Consider the following 17,555-nt stretch of genomic DNA (forward strand, 5'->3'; position numbering starts at 1 on the left):
CCCCAGAGCCGCACAGGAGCTCTGAGGAGCAGCGCAGCGCAGCGCAGCGCAGCGCACCGAAGCGCAGCCCCGGCTGGCGGAGCCATGTCTGTGAACCTGAGCAAGAACGGCCCTGCGCTCGCAGCTGCCTACAAGGAGGTGGTGGACGAGAAATCCGACACCAACTGGTAGGAATATGACATTGATGATATGATATTATTTATTATTGTCAGTAACGGATGGTGTTATTAATAATTGGAGTCCCCCCTGCTCCTCGCCCCGTCGCGTGTTTTGCGGTGTGGATCCACGGCGGAGTGAGAGCGAGAGCCGTGCCTGCGCTCCGGCGAGCGTGTGCCCCGAACCCTCCGCATGCACGACCGTGCGCGTGCACTGATGATGACGATGATGACGACGACGACGACGACGACGATGATGATGATGAGGAAGGTGGTGGCGATGATACTGGTGTAGCACGTCCCCCGGTTGAGTGCTGAGCGCACATGTCATGATCATGATCATCATGAGGGGTCATCATGGTGACACAGGGCACCGACACCGTGCTGGCACGCGAGCATCCAGAAGGCAACTTTGTTTCTTTTCGCTTAAGCCTTTTATTTACATTCGCGTGTGGTATATTTAAAGGGGGGGAAAAAAAAAAAGGTTGCCATGAGTAACGCACTTGAGATGACACTTTGCTCTTTGTTGACATGCCGTGATGATGGAGTGAAGGAACAGGCAGTGATGCAGGACACGGAAAGCATGGGGGAGGAGGAAGAGCTGGAGGAAGAAGATGAGAGATGTGCCACAGTATTGCTGTCACCCAGCTGTCACCCAGCTGGTAACGTCATTGCGGTAATCTTAGGGTGACGGGGGGCAAAGGTGTCTGGATGGCCCCGGATTGGGGGCCCCAGCAGGTCGTGCCCTTTACTGCACTCGTACAGCCTGGTTCAAATCCCCCTTGATCAAGGCACTTACCCCCTATGGGCATGGTTAGAATACCATGCTTTGCAAAAATAAAGTTGCTTATCTTACCTTGTGTGTTGCCTTGGTCAAATAGTGAGCTCAATAGAGCAGTAATAAATGGCTCATTTAGTCTGCACTGTCACAATGGATAATAGACTGTCTCTTATTCATCCTTAATGGTGTTAATAGTTAACCGACCTGGAACGCTTTGACATAAAAACCTTCCGAGATATTTAAGGCCATTTCAAACCGCGAGTCGTGGGGAAGTGCGGCTCGGCCGCGGCGTGCCGTACCTAGGCGGTGTTACAGGAGCGCGCGTAGATCGAGTTGAGCTCCACGAGGCCGGTGCCGTGACGTCGTGGATCCGTCGTGAAACGCGGCGTGGATGTGACACGCACAACAGACCAGCCCGAGTGCTGACGGAGCAAACTTTGTATGGAAACTCGATGCAAATAGCGTGTTGCGAGGAGAGACTTCCTGATCTCTCCATGTATACATACATGTTCGGTGTGTGTCCGGCATGACAAAGCGACAGTTACGTCCTCCCGTTGCTGTCAGTAGTGTTACGTGCTTGCTGGAGTTGGGCGCGAAACGCGCCGTCGGGGACGACGCTGTTCGTTACGCAATGGTGCTTAATCAAGGTGTGGTTCGCATGCATCACCCAGAGCATGGAAAGTGCCTGGTGCCACTTGGAGCATGGAGACCAAGTGATAGCAACGCTGAGTGCACTTACCATGCATGCTGACTCACTGAGGGAAAGGGCAGGAAGACGGGATGCGTGCTGGGGGGGGGCTGTAACAAGAGGCCTTCTCTTTGGCCGCGCACTGTGTCGCCGCAGGAAATCCGCAGCGTCTGAACAACCCTTGTTAGGTCAAGTTACCCACATGTACTGCAACTTTTTTTGCTCGTTTATAAATGTGTGTGCGAGCTGTGAAAAAAAAAAAAAGCAGCGCGGAACAAAAAAAAAAGGGTAAGTCCTTTCGCTAGTAAATGACACCCGTGGAACGCGGTAATGAACGGTGATCTCTGTTAATTAGCCTTGGATGTGCAGCAAGGGGGTTGCTGGTACAGTGTCGCACGTTTGTTGGTGGTGTTTCCCGCCTCCACATGCAGACACACACACACGACAGCAGAAGGACCTTGAACTAATGCATCACTCAACATACGTGTGCAAACTGGTAGTGTAGCGGTTAGAGCTACCGGACCCAAAGGTTGTGGGTTCGAATCCCACTTCCAGCTGTAGTCCCCCTGAGCAAGGTACACACACGTTGTCTGAAGCCACCTGTCCCAAGCAGGGTCGTAGGGAGCCGGAGCCAAACCCAGCAACATAGGGTGTAAGGCTGCAGAGACACACCCAGGACGGGACGCCAGTCCATCACAGGGCACCCCAAGTGGGATTTGAACCCCAGACCCACCAGAGAGCAGGCACAGTCCAACCCCCCCCCCCCATCTGAGCAAGGTACTTACTCGGTACAATCACCCAACTCTATAACTGGGTAAGCAGTGAGGTGAGGATTCTAAGATGCTTTGGAGAAAAGTGTCCCCTTAATGAATAAATGTCGTGTTCAAGCTGATGCACTTCGCTATGAGAAAATGACTCTTTGCACATGCTGTGCTCTGGACCCATCGGTAGCGTGGATGCTATGGCGAGAACAACCTACTGGACAGCATTTCTCCAAACGCTTCTCCCCCCCCCCCCCCCCCCCTTCTCTGTTAGTCACACTGTGGATCTATTAGATGTGAGGATGATCAGGTCTTTTATTCCATGATGGGAGTAACTGTTCTGCTCACACTTTTTCATCCCTAATGGTGGTAGTTTGAGATTTTTCAAATTTGCTTTCGTCAAGGCCGCACTCTTTTTGCCCACAAAAGCGGAAAGCTGCGAAGGGCAAAGCGAAACTCGAGAAAAACGAAATTGCCACCTGGAAGCCACGGAAAAGCCGATAGCGCTGCTCACACTGGCTGCGATAAAGGGCTTCCCGTTTGCTACGGGAATGTTAATATGTGCATGCAAATCACACAGAAGACGGTGCGTAGTTTGCCGCACCTCGGACCAGGTGATCCTGCGGTTCTTTATCCGAGTTTGCTTTGGGCCAGAACGGTTCGCTTGATGGCAGCGGTCAGCACGGTCAGGTCACCTGAGTAACCGCACAGCCCATTGTCATCAGCGGTGACCCTCATCATAATAGCAGCTGGCTGACCTAACATATGGAGAGGAAGGAGAGAAACAGAGTTCATAACAAACAGGGTGAAGCAGTGAGACTCTTTGAGGTTATTCATTCCAGAGAACATGTTTGAAACATTTTCTTCACCTGTTCCTACTGCGAGCCCTGCTACTATCACAGGGAACCTTTCTTTCCTCATCGTTTTTTTTTTTTGCCCTGTCTGATATTTACATCTATTCATTTCGCAGACGCTTTCTCCAGAGCGACTTACAGCGTTGAGATTACAATTATTTACCCATTTATACAGCTGGGTAATTTTACTGGGGCAATTCAGGGTAAGTACCTTGCTCAACGGTACTACAGTCGGAGGTGAGGCTCGAACCTGCAACCTTCGGGTCCGAAGGCAGTAGCTCTAACCACCACTCGTGATATAATGCTTTATGAGTAGAGACATTCATTTATTCTTGAAAGCTACTTGAATAAATGCAGATGTAAATGTATGTAATGTACTTCTGATTAAGCACAGTGGTAAAATCAAAAAATCCTCCTGCTGCCTGTCTGTGCTACTAATGACCTCAGCAAAGGTACACGTGACGGTGTCACGTATGTTGAATTATTCAAAGCAGATCTATTATTAACCCAGATTTAGCCGACTCCTTCGTCCAAGGCGACCTGCAGCGCTACATTCACCGCAGTAAACTCCTTACCGGTATCTACCCATCTACACAGCTGATGGCACCATTAACACATTACAGTCAAATTGTAGCCACCGGTTCAGTCTTTGGACTGTGGGAGGAAACCAGAGCACCTAGAGGAAACCTCAGACTGAGCAGAGATCAGACCTGCGCCGCGAGGCACCGGCGCCACCCTCCTCGCCACTGCGCCACCAAATATTAGTTGGTGAGAGTTGTCTAATACGTGCGGTCAGATCATGTGTTCTCTTACACATTCACACTGTGGAAATTTGGAGTCCCTGTCGACCTGAAACACGTCTTTGGACTGTGTGGGGGGAAACCAGAGCACCTGAAAGAAACCCGAGTGAATGTGGAGTGAACGTTGAAAGTGCGCGAGGACAACGGCGCCCTCGCGTCGCACCGGACGGTTGAGAAGCTGTCGTGCTCACGTATAATAGCGCCGTGCCTCGTTCCTCTGGAATGTTAACTTCAGCGCTTGCTGCAGTCCGGTCATACTTGAGCGACTGACCTCACGTGCACTTCCGTGAGTCGCTCGTTTCGGAGTCGGCGTTCGTTCCCCAGAGACACGTCCGGCAGCATTCCTCAGATCGAGTGGCTGATGTGTCGTCTAGATCTTCGCGCGGAAGCGGCAGGCTGCTCCCCCTCCTCCTGGCCATCAGCAAAGCGCGAGCCCTTTCACTCTGTCCTGCGCAGCTGCCTTAGCCGTTCAGTCCTTCCCTTTCGTAGAAACAAGATCCGCGCATACTTTGCACAGTACAGCCTCGCTCGGCGTGTTCTCCCCGTGCCTGTGCCGGTTTCTTCCGGGTGCTCTGGTTTCCTCCCACACTCCAGAAACATGCTGTTCACGTTTTCCCATAGTGTGTGAGTGACACAGAGAGTGTGTTCCACTGGTATGGATGAGTGACCCAATGTAAGTAGTGTATCTAGCAGTGTAAGTCACCGCGGTGAATAAGGTATGTGGGCTGGTAACACTACGTAGAGTTCATTGGAAGTTGTTTTGGAGAGAAGCGTCAGCTGGATAAATAGATTTAATGGAAGTGTTAAAAAAAAAAAAAACGGGTCTAGGTGCTCTTGGCTCTTTAATGAAGGCTGGAGCACAAGTCGCTCTTGATGGGCTGGATCAGGGTTCGTGACCCTGCGCTAGACTGTTTACAGCCCTATCAGTCCTGGACAAGACACGGGAAAAGTGAGAAGTGTCGCTGTTGGGCTGCATTTCCGGCACGGTGCTCCTCTCGCAATGCTGGTTTGTCTAATCGGCAATTCTTTCTTCCCAGGGCCTTGTTTACGTACGAGGGGAACAGTAACGACATCCGACTGGCGGAGAAGGGCGGTGAGTGCGACTCCGGCGCCGCCACCGTCGGATTGTCCCCGCCTATCGGTTCCGCGGTTCATCATTATTCCGACTTTGCCGTATTTTACGTTTGCATTTCTGTTTTTTCGCCGGAGCGTCAAGTGTTGGTAGCAGCGTGGACAAAGAGAAAAAAGGTTGTCCTAAAGTAACCTTTGACGGAGTGGACTTTCAGTTGACATTTTCAGAACCGCACCTCGTCAGAATGTGTAAAACCCTGTCTCGGCCTTCGCCGAAACCATCCGGCTCCGAGAAAGGTCGGCCGGAGCTGCGTCAGCCCGAGGGGCCAGGTTGGGGGGCGGGATTCGGGAAAGTGATGTCGCTCCCGTCCGAGCAGAATCGCTTTGCAGAGGAGGTTTTGGCGGTAATCGGCGATGAACTGATGCTGCGTTACTCACTGTAGTGAGATTTGCACGACTGAGCATAATGAGGGCAGCTGGTAGTGCAGTGCTTAGAGCTCCTGCCTTTAAACCCAAAGATCACAGGTTCGAATCCCACCTCTAGTACCCTTGAGCGAGTACTTACCCTATATTACTCCAGTAAAGTTACCCCGCTGTAGAAATGGGTCGATAATTGTAAGTGGCTTTGGAGAACAGTGTCGGCTATATGAATAAATGTGCATTTACATGTAATGAGATTAAAATAGACAGAACACAAATGCTATTTTGCGGTTTAGATTTTTTTTTCTTTTTTTTTTGCTTTTAACGCTCTGGATGCCTTTGCCAACGCTGTCTGGCTCAAGATGGGTTTTTTTTTTTTTCCACCGTGCTTTTGGCTGAATGCATGGATTCAGTGCTGCTGGCAATGTTTTTCCGCCGGTTTGGAGACCTTTCGTTGGCAGTTTTAACCGTCTGCCTCCGCTGTTTAGTAAATGCACGTCACAATGTACTTTTTACACCGGCCAGCAGTTCACAAGCATCAGGCATTTGCTGACGTAACGCGTAGACGAGGCGCATTCCTGCGCTCAATGCTGACGGAAGTGCCGAGGGCTTTACGTCGCCGCTGGAAACCTGTCCGCGACTTCACGTGCCGTTGTGCTGGTTTCCGTATCCGCACAAATGTAACTCCCCCTATTGCGGAACCTTCGTCAGCACGTTATAAACTTTTTTTTTTTTTTTATTTTATTTATTATGAAACAAATCACACACAATACCAGAACATTAATTCAGAACAGTGAACCTAGCCAGGGGGAATTTTTTTTTTAAAAAAAAAGGAAATTATAAAACACTCCAATAACCAAATATTACGTCAAGACCTTAAAAATATCACAATAACAAACAGTCTTAATAGCCTTCTTTTTATCACATTCCTTGATAGTGTCAATGTACTGCTTAACTTCTTTAAGAAAAACAGAAAATATAGGCTTTTTATTAGCAAATTTTGACCTGTGTATATGATATTTAGTCAAAATGATTAATAGCATGTTATAAACTGTGAGTTCTGTGAAATACTTTACTCCCGGCGGAGGTGTGTGACCGGGAGCGGCCGTGTCGCCCCGCACCTGGGTGAAAGTGTCTTGCGTTCTAGCTGGGGGGCTGGAGGAGCTCGCGGAGGAGCTGAACAGCGGGAAGGTGATGTACGCCTTCTGTCGCGTCCAGGATCCGAACTCTGGCCTGCCTAAATACGTGCTCATCAATTGGGTGAGTGTTCATGCCGACATGCGCCCCCCCCCCCTCTCCTGCTCTCACGGGGGTTAGCGGAGCTGGGACCGGGGGCAAGAATCAGTCCGTTAGCCCCCTAGAGCTCTGTCTCTATATTAGTACACGTGCACATACGCGTAGTGTATAAACTACAAAAATACTTTTTATTCTATATATATATCTGTGTATATATATATATATGTATATGTAGGCAGGGGGCACGGTGGCGCAGTGGGTTGGACCGGGTCCTGCTCTCTGGTGGGTCTGGGGTTCGAGTCCCGCTTGGGGTGCCTTGCGACAGACTGGCGTCCCGTCCTGGGTGTGTCCCCTCCCCCTCCGGCCTTACGCCCTGGGTTGCCGGGTAGGCTCTGGTTCCCCGCGACCCCGTATGGGACAAGCGGTTCGGAAATGTGTATATATATATGTGTGTGTGTATATATATGTACATACAGATACTCCTCACTTAACGACCGAGTTCCGTTCCTACGACTAGGTCGTTAAGCCAATTGGTCGATAAGCGAGGAGCCGCCCCTTACCGATATTTCAGGCATACTGTAGTGGGTTTGTGTCAACCATCTTTAGATATTGTTTTAATGTCACCTTTGCACCATTCATAAACATTTATAAATATACCAAAAATGTTATACAGTAGTGTACTGTATGCTGTAATAAACAGAATAGAGGAAATCAGCTCTAATGTACATTACTTAGGTTTGCACACTGTAATCGTTTTTATTTATGCCGAATAAAGAAAAGGTCTAAAGGAAACTCCTACTTGGTAACTCTGTTTTAATTTGCATGACGCTTACATGTTACAGGACATAAAAATACAATCAGCAAAAACTTCTAAAAATGATGCACCAAAAAAATCAAAGTTCGTTCATGATCTTCATTTTCGTCTCAAGATCGATGGCCTTCCTTTGTTCCTTGGCGCTTCCTCCGGGTGAAGTCATTCTCTTCCTTTCGCCGACATCTCATACTATGGGGTGCACGATAAAGTACAAATTTATAGAAGAAACATGTAGTCTTGGAGATTGCGAACGCTAGCGTAGTGAATGCTGACCGACTGTAGAAACGAGACCGAGACCGAGAAGGGTGATGCGAGACGAGATGCTTGACGTGAGACGCCGCTCTGCCGTTTCCACGACCAAAGTTCTCGTACAGCGTACAATACCGACTGGTCGGAGAGCTGGTCGTAAGTCCGCGCGGTCGTTGAACAGGTAGGTTGTTAAGTGAGGAGTGTCTGTATACATATATATTATATACACACATATAGAGGGAACTCGGAAAGAAGGGCCAGTAAAATTTCGATTTATTTTAGATTATTTTTATCTATGAATCATTACATGTATGAAATTATGTATACACTGAAAACAAATTCATACTTTAACAATAATGGATTGACAAGTAAATTTAGTTCCAAGACTGAAGTTCATTATGGGAAATGAGAGATGGAAAACGTGACCTGCCAAGGTGCACCATTACAAAGACACGGGGAGGTGACACGTGATGCGATTTTTACGTAATATTGTAAAATGTTCTGATACAATTGTTTCTTTGTTGTTAAGCAAGATTTTCTTTTTTTTCCTTCCTTCCAAGTTAACAAATTATTTTTCTGATTTTACCAGCCAAACTTGGCACCCCTCACATTTCGGAGCCCCTACACGATTACCTCGGTTTGCTTATTTATAATACCAGCAATATCTGTTTGTAGAGTGTATTTTGTTGTGTAAATAACAAATTAAATCAGCTCACGATGAAATTATGTTGGGGTCATTATTCCAGATCGGTGAAGGGGTCAAGGATGCCAGGAAAGGACTGTGTGCCAATCATGTCAGCGCCATGGCCAATTTTCTGAAGGTGAGTGCCGCTTGTGTCTCTCGACCCCTTTTCCTTCCTCCGTTAGGCACAGCGTATAAGCAGGGACCTGCGACAGACCACATTGGGTCCAGTGCTCCAGAATAATCTCCATGCCCTCCAGCACATCCTCTCAAATTTCACGTTACGTTCCATATAAAATGGGGGGCACGGTGGTGCAGCGGGTTTGGTCGGGTCCTGCTCTCTGGTGGGTCTGGGGTTCGAGTCCCACTTGGGGTGTCTTGCGACAGACTGGCGTCCCGTCCTGCATGTGTCCCCTCTCCCTCCAGCCTCACGCCCTGTGCTGCCGGGTTAGGCTCCGGCTCCCCGCGACCCCGTGTGAGACAAGCGGTTTCAGACAATGTGTGTGTGTTTCATATAAAATATATTAATGCACCTCACATTTTCCCGATCATATATGTAATGTCCCTCTAAGCCAAGAAAATGTTAAAATAAAAAGTCCAGGTTTTTGTAAATATGTTGTGGCTTTATCGAAGACTTTTAAAGACCCCTAACTGCAAATAATCCAAGGGACGTCTGTATTACTAACCTTTTGATTATGTAGATAATATAGAGCTGAAAGTGACCGGAAGCCAATGAAGACTGCGCTCACTTATAGGATGAATCGCTCAACTGTCAGGGTTTTTTAGGAGCTTAATGATGTGATTTTTTTTTTTTTTTTTTTTTTTTTTTAATTTTGAATTAGTTTTCATGTTGTTTCAAGTCACTAAAAAAAAGTCTTAGAGGTACCAGTGATTAAACTGAAGGATATCTTATTATTAAGCTTTTATTGATTGAATTGCAGATAAGATACTTTGAATTTACAGACAAATTGAGTTATGAATGGATTTTGGGTCTCGGTTGTGGTCGTAGTTGATGGTCAAGCGCACTGTTGATTATAACAGATACAGGACTTGGACTGAACTTGTAACAGAAACTGGCACTGAGAGGAGGTTTATTTCATAAAGTGCAGTCACCAGAAAGCTGTTTTTGGCTCAGCCTGGTGTAACTGTAACAATATGACTGTATCGCGGTGTGTTTTATTGTAACCGAGACATGTGGTAATACTATGGTGCGATTGTACAACAGGGGTTATATATTCTGAGGTTTTTATGGTGGAAAAGCCATAATCGTACCGTGCCCTGTATGTGTGCATCAGATGCCCTTCATCATCACGCTAGGGGAGTAACGGGGAACGCGCACAATGGAGGTATAGTAAGCGCAGCTTCCGTCAGTAGTGGTCAGCGGATGACAAAGGGTGACGTGAACGGATCCCGGGGGCAGACAGCTGCTTGCTTTCTCTTCCTCGGGGCTGATGGAGGAATCTGGCTTGAATGCTTCAGTGAGAATGGAGTGTTTTTGCAGATTCTGGCACTTCTGCACCAAGCTTTAGCTCAGCTTTCAGCTTAACATGCTCTCCTGGCAAAGAAAGCTGCATTTAAAAAAAAAAAAAAAAATTCATTGGGCAGTTTTTTTATTTTTTTATTTTTTTATTTTTTTGGTCCATCGGACACGTGCACAGACACGCAAACGCACACTGACGTTGAGCTTTAAAGCAGTTCACCTTCTCATTTGGTGACGTACACCTGGGCGTGCGGCACGGTCCCGCTTGGCTTTGGCAGTTCCTAACCGGCGTCCCCTGCATCGTTCCAGGGGGCGCACGTGACAGTTAACGCCCGGACGGAGGAGGACGTGGAGCCGGAGGCCATCATGCAGAAGGTGGCCAAGGCCTCGGGGGCAAGCTACAGCTTTCACAAGGAGCCCAGTCGCTTCCAAGACCCCGGCCCCCAGGGGCCAGTGGTGCGTGTCCAGCGGCTTCTCGTCGGCCGCAGATCCCGGGTTCAACGGTTCTATCGGGGGACCTTGTTTTTCGCCGAAATTGTATTATGGGATTGTCTTCCTCTTTGTGCTTTAACACTTCGGATGTTCGGTTTTGGAAGAAGCTTCCGCAGCCTTTGCAGCCAGCAGACAGGCTGCGCTGGCAGCGAAGCCCAACGCGTCTTCTGCGCAGCAACTGGCTTCCGCCGTGGGCAGCCAGACATCTGACAGCGCGTGCGAACGATGCGTGGCCGTGCCGCTCGCTGGAAATCGAGCGATTGGTCTGTCTTCGAGTCCTGCCGTTACCTAATTCTAACAGCAAAGCGGCGTTGTTCAAATATCACGTGTACATATTTGCACCCGCGGAACACTGTGTGCAGAGTTTAGCACGAAGTGGAAGGCACGCCGAACCCCCGGCCGCTACGGTTTTGGCCTTTGTTGAGGCAGAGCCCGCGATAATCCACCAGATTTGCTGCAGGCAGCATAGTGGCTGCCAGCGCTGATGCCGTCAGGCACCAAAGCACAGAAGCGGAACAGAGCTCGGGCTGTTTACACTGTTGGGTGAAAAGCTGGATCAGTGTTTTGGGGGGGGGGGGGGGGGGGGGGGGTGCTGGAGGTGGGAAGCATGCCATTATGTGCGTGTTTGCCGTTTTTTCTTTTGTGCTGAGGTGTTTGTGCATGCGTGCAAATTCGTCTCGTGTTAATGGTGTAATAAAGATAAGTGTAGGCGTGCGCGGTGTGGAGCCCTGGGGTACTCCCGATGGGCGCGTGCCGCTCTGTGTATTCCACGCAGCGCTCGATTACTTGCGTTTCATGGAATCTGAGTCGCATCAGAGAGATGAATTTCAGTGTAAACGTATTGCCGGTGGGGGCGCAGTGGGTTGGACCGGGTCCTGCTCTCCGGTGGGTCTGGGGTTCGAGTCCCGCTCGGGGTGCCTTGCGACGAACTGGCGTCCCGTCCTGGGTGTGTCCCCTCCCCCTCCGGCCTTACGCCCTGTGTTGATTAGGCTCTGGCTCCCTGCGACCCCGAATGGGACAAGCGGTTCAGAAAGTGTGTGTGTGGGTACTGCCGGTGTCATTTCCCCTAAATATGACTTCCACAGGGTTCTGTCTATAAGAAGACCAATGCCATGTCAGAAATCAAAAGGACCAATAAGGACACTTTCTGGGCGCAGGCTGAGGTAAGAGCAAGTCTGGACAGTACTTTATGTTCGTCCTTGACGTTAGGTGACTTTGCAGTCCTACCCAACCCTCCTAACACATAGATATGTTCGGAACTTTACTGGCAATTTTGATTTTTGAAACTGAGAAAGGAACGAAATCCGCGCGGGCTACGTGCGCTCAGTAATGTTAATTACTTCAGAGAGATGAAGAGACGCGTCGCCAGGAGGAGCGCAGGAAGGCACAGGAGGAGCGCCAGAGGCTGGAACGTGAGCGCAAGGAGAGGGAGGCCCAGGAGGCGGCCCTGAGGGAGAAGAGAGACAAGGAGAGGGCCAATCAGATTGATGAGCAGAGGTGAGTACCATTCCTCCCGGTCCTTGAAGGACCCCTGGGTCAGCGATTCCTGGCGCCCCTCACCATCCTGCAGCAGGCAGCGGATTGCATGGTGTTTAAAGGTGCGGTCTTGCAGTCGGAAGTTGGTTGGTTCAATTCCCACTCTTGCTGCACTACTGCGGAAGAAAATCGACACAACTCAAGCAAAGGACCCAAGATGAGAGAGAGTATCTTACTTTATTTCATCCCAGCTGGAGGGCGAGCGGGGGGCACTTCGGTGCAGCGGGTTTCGCCGGGTCCTGCTCTCCGGTGGGTCTGGGACTCGAGTCCCGCTTGGGGTCCCTTGTGACAGACTGGTGTCCCGTCCTGGGTGTGTCCCCTCTCCCTCTGGCCTTGTGCCCTGTGTTGCCGGGTTAGGCTCCGGTTCGCCGCAACCCCATATGGGACACGCGATTCAGATGGTGTGTGTGTGTGTGTGTGTGTGTGTGTGTGTGTGTGTGTGTGTGGAGGGAGAGTGCCCTGTCCTCTGTGCCCCAGTCTAGGGAGTCTCCCTGAGCATCCAATACACACATATCATATAGTTCTAGACACACATCCTACATATGTGCTAACATTTCTCATTGGCTTTTTCTGCGTGATCAACGCGTGTTCAGCTCCTGTTTACTTGTAATTCACTACTGATCCACTACGTTTCCTATAGACTAAAGTAAGGTATGCACATCATATACCAGGCCCGCTACACCCCTTCAGCTAAACCTCTCAGCATTATTTATTTTCCAGTTTTTTCCAGTCCCAGCATCTGGTCGTGTGGTCAGTGCCTGTTTGCAGCGCCCTTAGAGCTGGAGTGGAATTTCGGTACATTCCCGCTCCTCACGCAACGGGCTTTCTGCAGCACTTACACCCGAGTTGTACATTTAATGCATAGCATCATTTCGGCTCAGTTTTCTTATTCTTCTCCCACGCTGCCCTTGATCAAAGTATTTAACCTTGAGTTGATGCAGTAAGGATACCCTGCTGTATGCATGTGGAAATTACTGTAAAGCTGGTTGTCTAAACTTTTAAGCTCTTTGGACAGCTTCATTAAGAGGGGCCTGCTGGAACAATACACCATCAAACAGAAGGGGCTGCTAAGGCTGGAATTAAGATTCACTGCCACAAAGCATGCTGCTTACGTGGAAGAAGTTTGCTCCCCGCAGGGCTGTTTTTGCGCTGCTTTGTCTTTAATATCGTCTCTTAAGGGCAGACTGTCAGTGTTTTTATATTTGTGAGTGTCTCGGAGTGCGCTTGGTTCTCTGACACAACGTGCATGGTTTTTATTGTTTTATGTTCCATGACGGCAGGCTTTTGAATGCCCCTGCTGGTGGGTAAGCTGCAGAGGGTTTCTCAGCTCTTTTTACACCGCTTAAAGCCCTGAAAAGAAGCTTATGGTCTCAGTCAAGTTGAATCAGGTGCTTCAGTGCCTGGCTGGAAGAAACAAAAGTCAGACTCTCAGCACCAACTTAAATAGACCTGGTGTAAGGAGTTCACACACCTTCAGCCCATATACCCTTCTGAATTTTAGGGATACGGATATTTAGCAGTTTATTTTTTTTTTAACTGCATTTTCTTTACCCTTTTATTTTTTATTTATTTCTTTATTGCAAAGTCGGAGAATAAATACTCATATGGTGCTGTGGGGAAGGGGAGGTGCACCATCTCGGAGCTGTGCAGGAGCAGTTTCGCCCAGTGTGTTTTTATGTACAGGTGGTCCGCGATTTACGATGGGGTTACGTTCCGCGAAACCCATCGCAAGTCGAAAATGCATTTAATACACCTTATACGCACCTGTGCGTGACAGAATGGGAGATGCGGATCACTGCCGCTGCCCAGCATCGCGAGAGACTATTGCAACGCATATTGATTGCCTGCCTGGGGGGAAAGAAAAAAATCTAAATTCAAAATCTGAATTATGGTTTCTACTGAATGTCTACCACCAGCACACCATCGTAAAGTCGAAAAATCATAAGTCGAGGCGCATGTGTATTAGAGTAGCTTAGTGGCTAGAACTGTTGCTTTGGATCCAGAGGTCGCAGGTTCAAATCCCACCTCCAGCTGTAGTGCCCTCGAGTAAGGTATTTCCTCGAGTAACCTTGAATTGCTCCAGTAAAAAAAAAAAAAATACCCAGTTATAAATGGGTAAATAGTTGTAAGCAGCTTCACAAGTTGCTTTGGAGAAAAGCATCAGCTAAATGAATAAATTTAAATCTAAGACTTTTACAGAGACTACACAGTAAATAAAAAGTATGTACCTATTATTACACTTTTTATTGGAAATTGAAAACAAACATGCTCATGTAGTGCATTGGTTTCTTTCTCATGGGCACTTTTTTAAAAGTTTACCATGAGGCACGCGGCCGGCATTTAAGGTAAAACACTTTATAATACATTCTCCCCATGCGATCCTCCGTTAAACTGCTACCTGCCCACTTTGATTATTTTGTGGTGCCTGAAGCACGGAAGTAGCGCGTGAAACAACACAGCATCGTCTTACGTGTGTAAAACAGCACACATCATACTGAACAGGAGGTTGTGGATATCATGTATGTTTTTTATTTTCAGTCATTTTACAGTTGATTTAATATTACTTCCTGATAATAAACTCCTATTCACTCCATGTTATTCCCTGTCTCTCCACCAATTTTTCCCCATATAGAGGAACACAGACCCACACATTTTCAGAACCGCTTGTCCCATATGGGGTCGTGGGGAACCGGAGCCGACCCGGTAACACAGGGTGTAAGGCCAGAGGGGGAGGGGACACACCCAGGACAGGACGCCAGCCCGTCACAAGGCACCCCAAGCAGGACTTGAACCCTAGACCCATCGGAGAGCAGGACTGTGGTCCAACCCACTGTGCCACCGCACCCCCTGAACACAGGCCCATTTATATCATACAGCTTACACTTCATCTGGATGCATCATCAGTGATATAGGCCAAGGTCATGGGGTGTTTTTGGTTTTTCAGCATCAGACTCTTTCACCCAGGCACCCCGACCACGGCTGATCAGACCCCAGCCTGTGTTCAAATAACACTAACTTGAAAGTTTTAACAATAACCTGAGGTCTTACAGCAAATTTTTAATTCAGCATAGCTTTGTCTGATGTTTGTCTGATGTAATCCCCAGTATTAAGCCATATTGTCAACCTTTTATTGATTGTGAAGAAGTGGGTGGACTTACAAACAGTTGCAACTTACAAACGATTTCAACTTACAACCAAACTTCTAGTCCCAGTTGTTTGTAAGATGAACATGCTCATGTAGTGCATTGGTTTCTTTCTTATTGGAAGTGTATTTTCTTTTTTTATGTACCCCTGGATGTTTTGATTTTTGTGTCTGCCGTAAAGCTTTTTTCCCAGGTAAGCCTCTGAATCATAATTTACCTGGATGAAGTAAATGTGTTTATTCACGTGGAAGCTGCAGTGCTGGTATGGAATTTATGGAACCGACCTGAAGGATACAGCTTCATGGTGTAATAGGAGAGCATTTGTTGCTGTACAGGGGAAATAGTGGGGAAACGGGATTAAGTAACACAATAAAACGTGGTTGAGCTAATGGTGGTGGATTTTGTCTTGATGGAAAATGACCTGAGAGAGAAAGCAGGACTCACCTCAGCTGGGGTTATCATTTTTGCAGGAGGTACCAGCAGCAGCTAGAAGCTGAGACCAGGGAAAGGGAGCGACAGCAATGGGTAAGTGAGCCTCTGCAACTGCTTTTCTCCCATCACTGACCTCTAAGGGCAGGTAAAACATTTCTTTCAAACCCTTTTGCAGAATATTCTGCTATAGTTTTATTGAAGGGGACTGTATATGTTTACCGAAAGGTCTTCCCATTAGGGATATGACTGCACATATAGTGGTGCTTGAAAGTATGTAAACCTTGTGTTACTTAGTTTTACCCCAAAGTCGGTATTCAATGAGAAGCAGATTTTCTCATCTGATATAATAGGTGTGTAAAGACCAGTTCCGTATGTTGCTTTAGAGGAAATCGTGCGTGTGTGTAGTAGCAACACGGAAGTAGTGCAGGTGCAGAAATAAGTGTACCTCAAGTAGGTAAGTGGAGTCGTGTGTAAATCATGAACATTTGTTTATTTTATAAGTGCATTTGACACAATGTTAAGTTTATTTGATAAATTTATAAAAGAATAGTGACCGTCCCTATTGGGTTTACATACTTTGGAGCAGCACTGTACATAGAGATTTAAATGTCCTGTGATTTTTGCCAAGGTGGGAGCGAAATCTCTCACCTTGTCCTGGTTTAGTCTGTTGCGTGGACTGGGGGGAAAAGGTGACTGGTGCTCTTGTAGGAGCAGCAGGAGAGGGAGCACCAGGCTGCGCAGAAGAGGGGCTTTAAACGCAGTCAGTCGGTGGAGAAGGCCAAAGTGAGTCCTTCATTCACATCTCCTTAACACTTTCCTCCTTGCCTACTCTTAGAACCGCTCTCCTTTTCTCTGAACTGCAGGAAGAAATACGCTTACCACCTCTGTTTATAGCATCTGCTCTTACTTTCTCCTCCTGTGCCTCCAGCAACTAAATTTCCTTCCTTTCTCTCAGTATCTGCTGGGCCATAGTTAGTTATAGTGTCTGCTGTTGCGCTAACCTCTGTGGTGCCTATTCCTGGCCTCAACTCTTCTCTAGTGTTGACTAGTTCAAAACGACGTGTTAGGCCTGGGCTACAACAAAAATGCGTCCTCCTTTGGGTGCCCAGGGCTCATCCTGAGACACACAGCTCTGTGTTTAACTGTTGTCCTGGAGGGTTGAGTCCAGGAGGCTTTCCAGCTCTGATTGTTCTGCTAAGATCTCAAGAAGTGGTCTACATGAGTTCAGGACTCAAGAGTCAGGTGGTTCATTGCCTGGCTGGGGCAAAACCTCTGGGAGCGATCTTTGCAAGGAATGCACAGTTTCTGAGCAACGCTCTTCAAGAAGGTCCATGATGGCGTTGGTTCTTTCGCACAGGTTACCTCCCTTGGGTACCACAGAGGCATTTTGCACTGCTTTCAATCCCTACAGCTTCTGGTCCTGCTGTTTGCTTTTCTCTGTCCAGCCCTAAGCACGTTCTCCTCTTCTCTCACCCCTTTTCTCTACAGTGGTTGCCTTTGGTCTTTGGTTGATTCCTGAGCTTCTTCTACTTCTTCTCAACAAGTTCCTCTCAGTGTGGTAGTTGAGCTTTAGCTTGCTCCGCGTGACTTCTGTTTGGCCACGTCTTTCAGGAAGCGGCCTCGGTCATCTCCCAGCGCTCGATGAACCCCAGAGAGGTGTTCAGACAGAGGGAGAGGGGCATTACCCCCAGTGACAGGGAGACGCCCGTCAGTCCACAGCCAGGTGAGGACCAGCATCAAGTCCACATCTGAACACCTGGAAGAGCCAGCATCTTTAGGACCATGTCCAATGTCCGTGTTCATTTGGTTTGATGCCTGAGGATTTCACTACTTACATTTATTCATTCAGCTGATACTTTTCTCCAGAAAGACTCGCAATATTAGGTTTGTACACAAAGCCACTTAGTTATTTAAGCCACTTACAGTATTTCAGTGCAAGGATCTTGCTCCAGGGTACTACA

General features: G+C 48.1%; 1 protein-coding gene across 4 annotated transcripts in view; it reads left to right on the forward strand.

Annotated features, from left to right (window-relative positions):
- The first annotated feature begins 44 nt into the window (after positions 1-44).
- Positions 45-17,555, forward strand: part of dbnlb (drebrin-like b) — a 37,651-nt gene continuing 20,140 nt past the window's right edge. For 2 of the 4 annotated variants that reach the window (XR_003798033.1, XM_018744080.2), the window contains exons 1-10: positions 45-167; positions 5,077-5,132; positions 6,678-6,790; positions 8,576-8,650; positions 10,301-10,447; positions 11,569-11,646; positions 11,829-11,980; positions 15,633-15,687; positions 16,303-16,377; positions 17,206-17,317. Coding sequence is in view for 3 of the 4 variants with exons in the window: in XM_018744080.2 (XP_018599596.1) it covers positions 85-167; positions 5,077-5,132; positions 6,678-6,790; positions 8,576-8,650; positions 10,301-10,447; positions 11,569-11,646; positions 11,829-11,980; positions 15,633-15,687; positions 16,303-16,377; positions 17,206-17,317 (946 nt within the window). In the remaining variant the exon portion in view is untranslated. The remainder of the gene's footprint in view (positions 168-5,076; positions 5,133-6,677; positions 6,791-8,575; positions 8,651-10,300; positions 10,448-11,568; positions 11,647-11,828; positions 11,981-15,632; positions 15,688-16,302; positions 16,378-17,205; positions 17,318-17,555) is intronic. The other 2 variants (XM_018744081.2, XM_018744082.2) reach the window with 2 other exon arrangements.

This window comes from Scleropages formosus, chromosome 12, assembly GCF_900964775.1.
Source record: "Scleropages formosus chromosome 12, fSclFor1.1, whole genome shotgun sequence".
NCBI lineage: Eukaryota > Metazoa > Chordata > Actinopteri > Osteoglossiformes > Osteoglossidae > Scleropages > Scleropages formosus.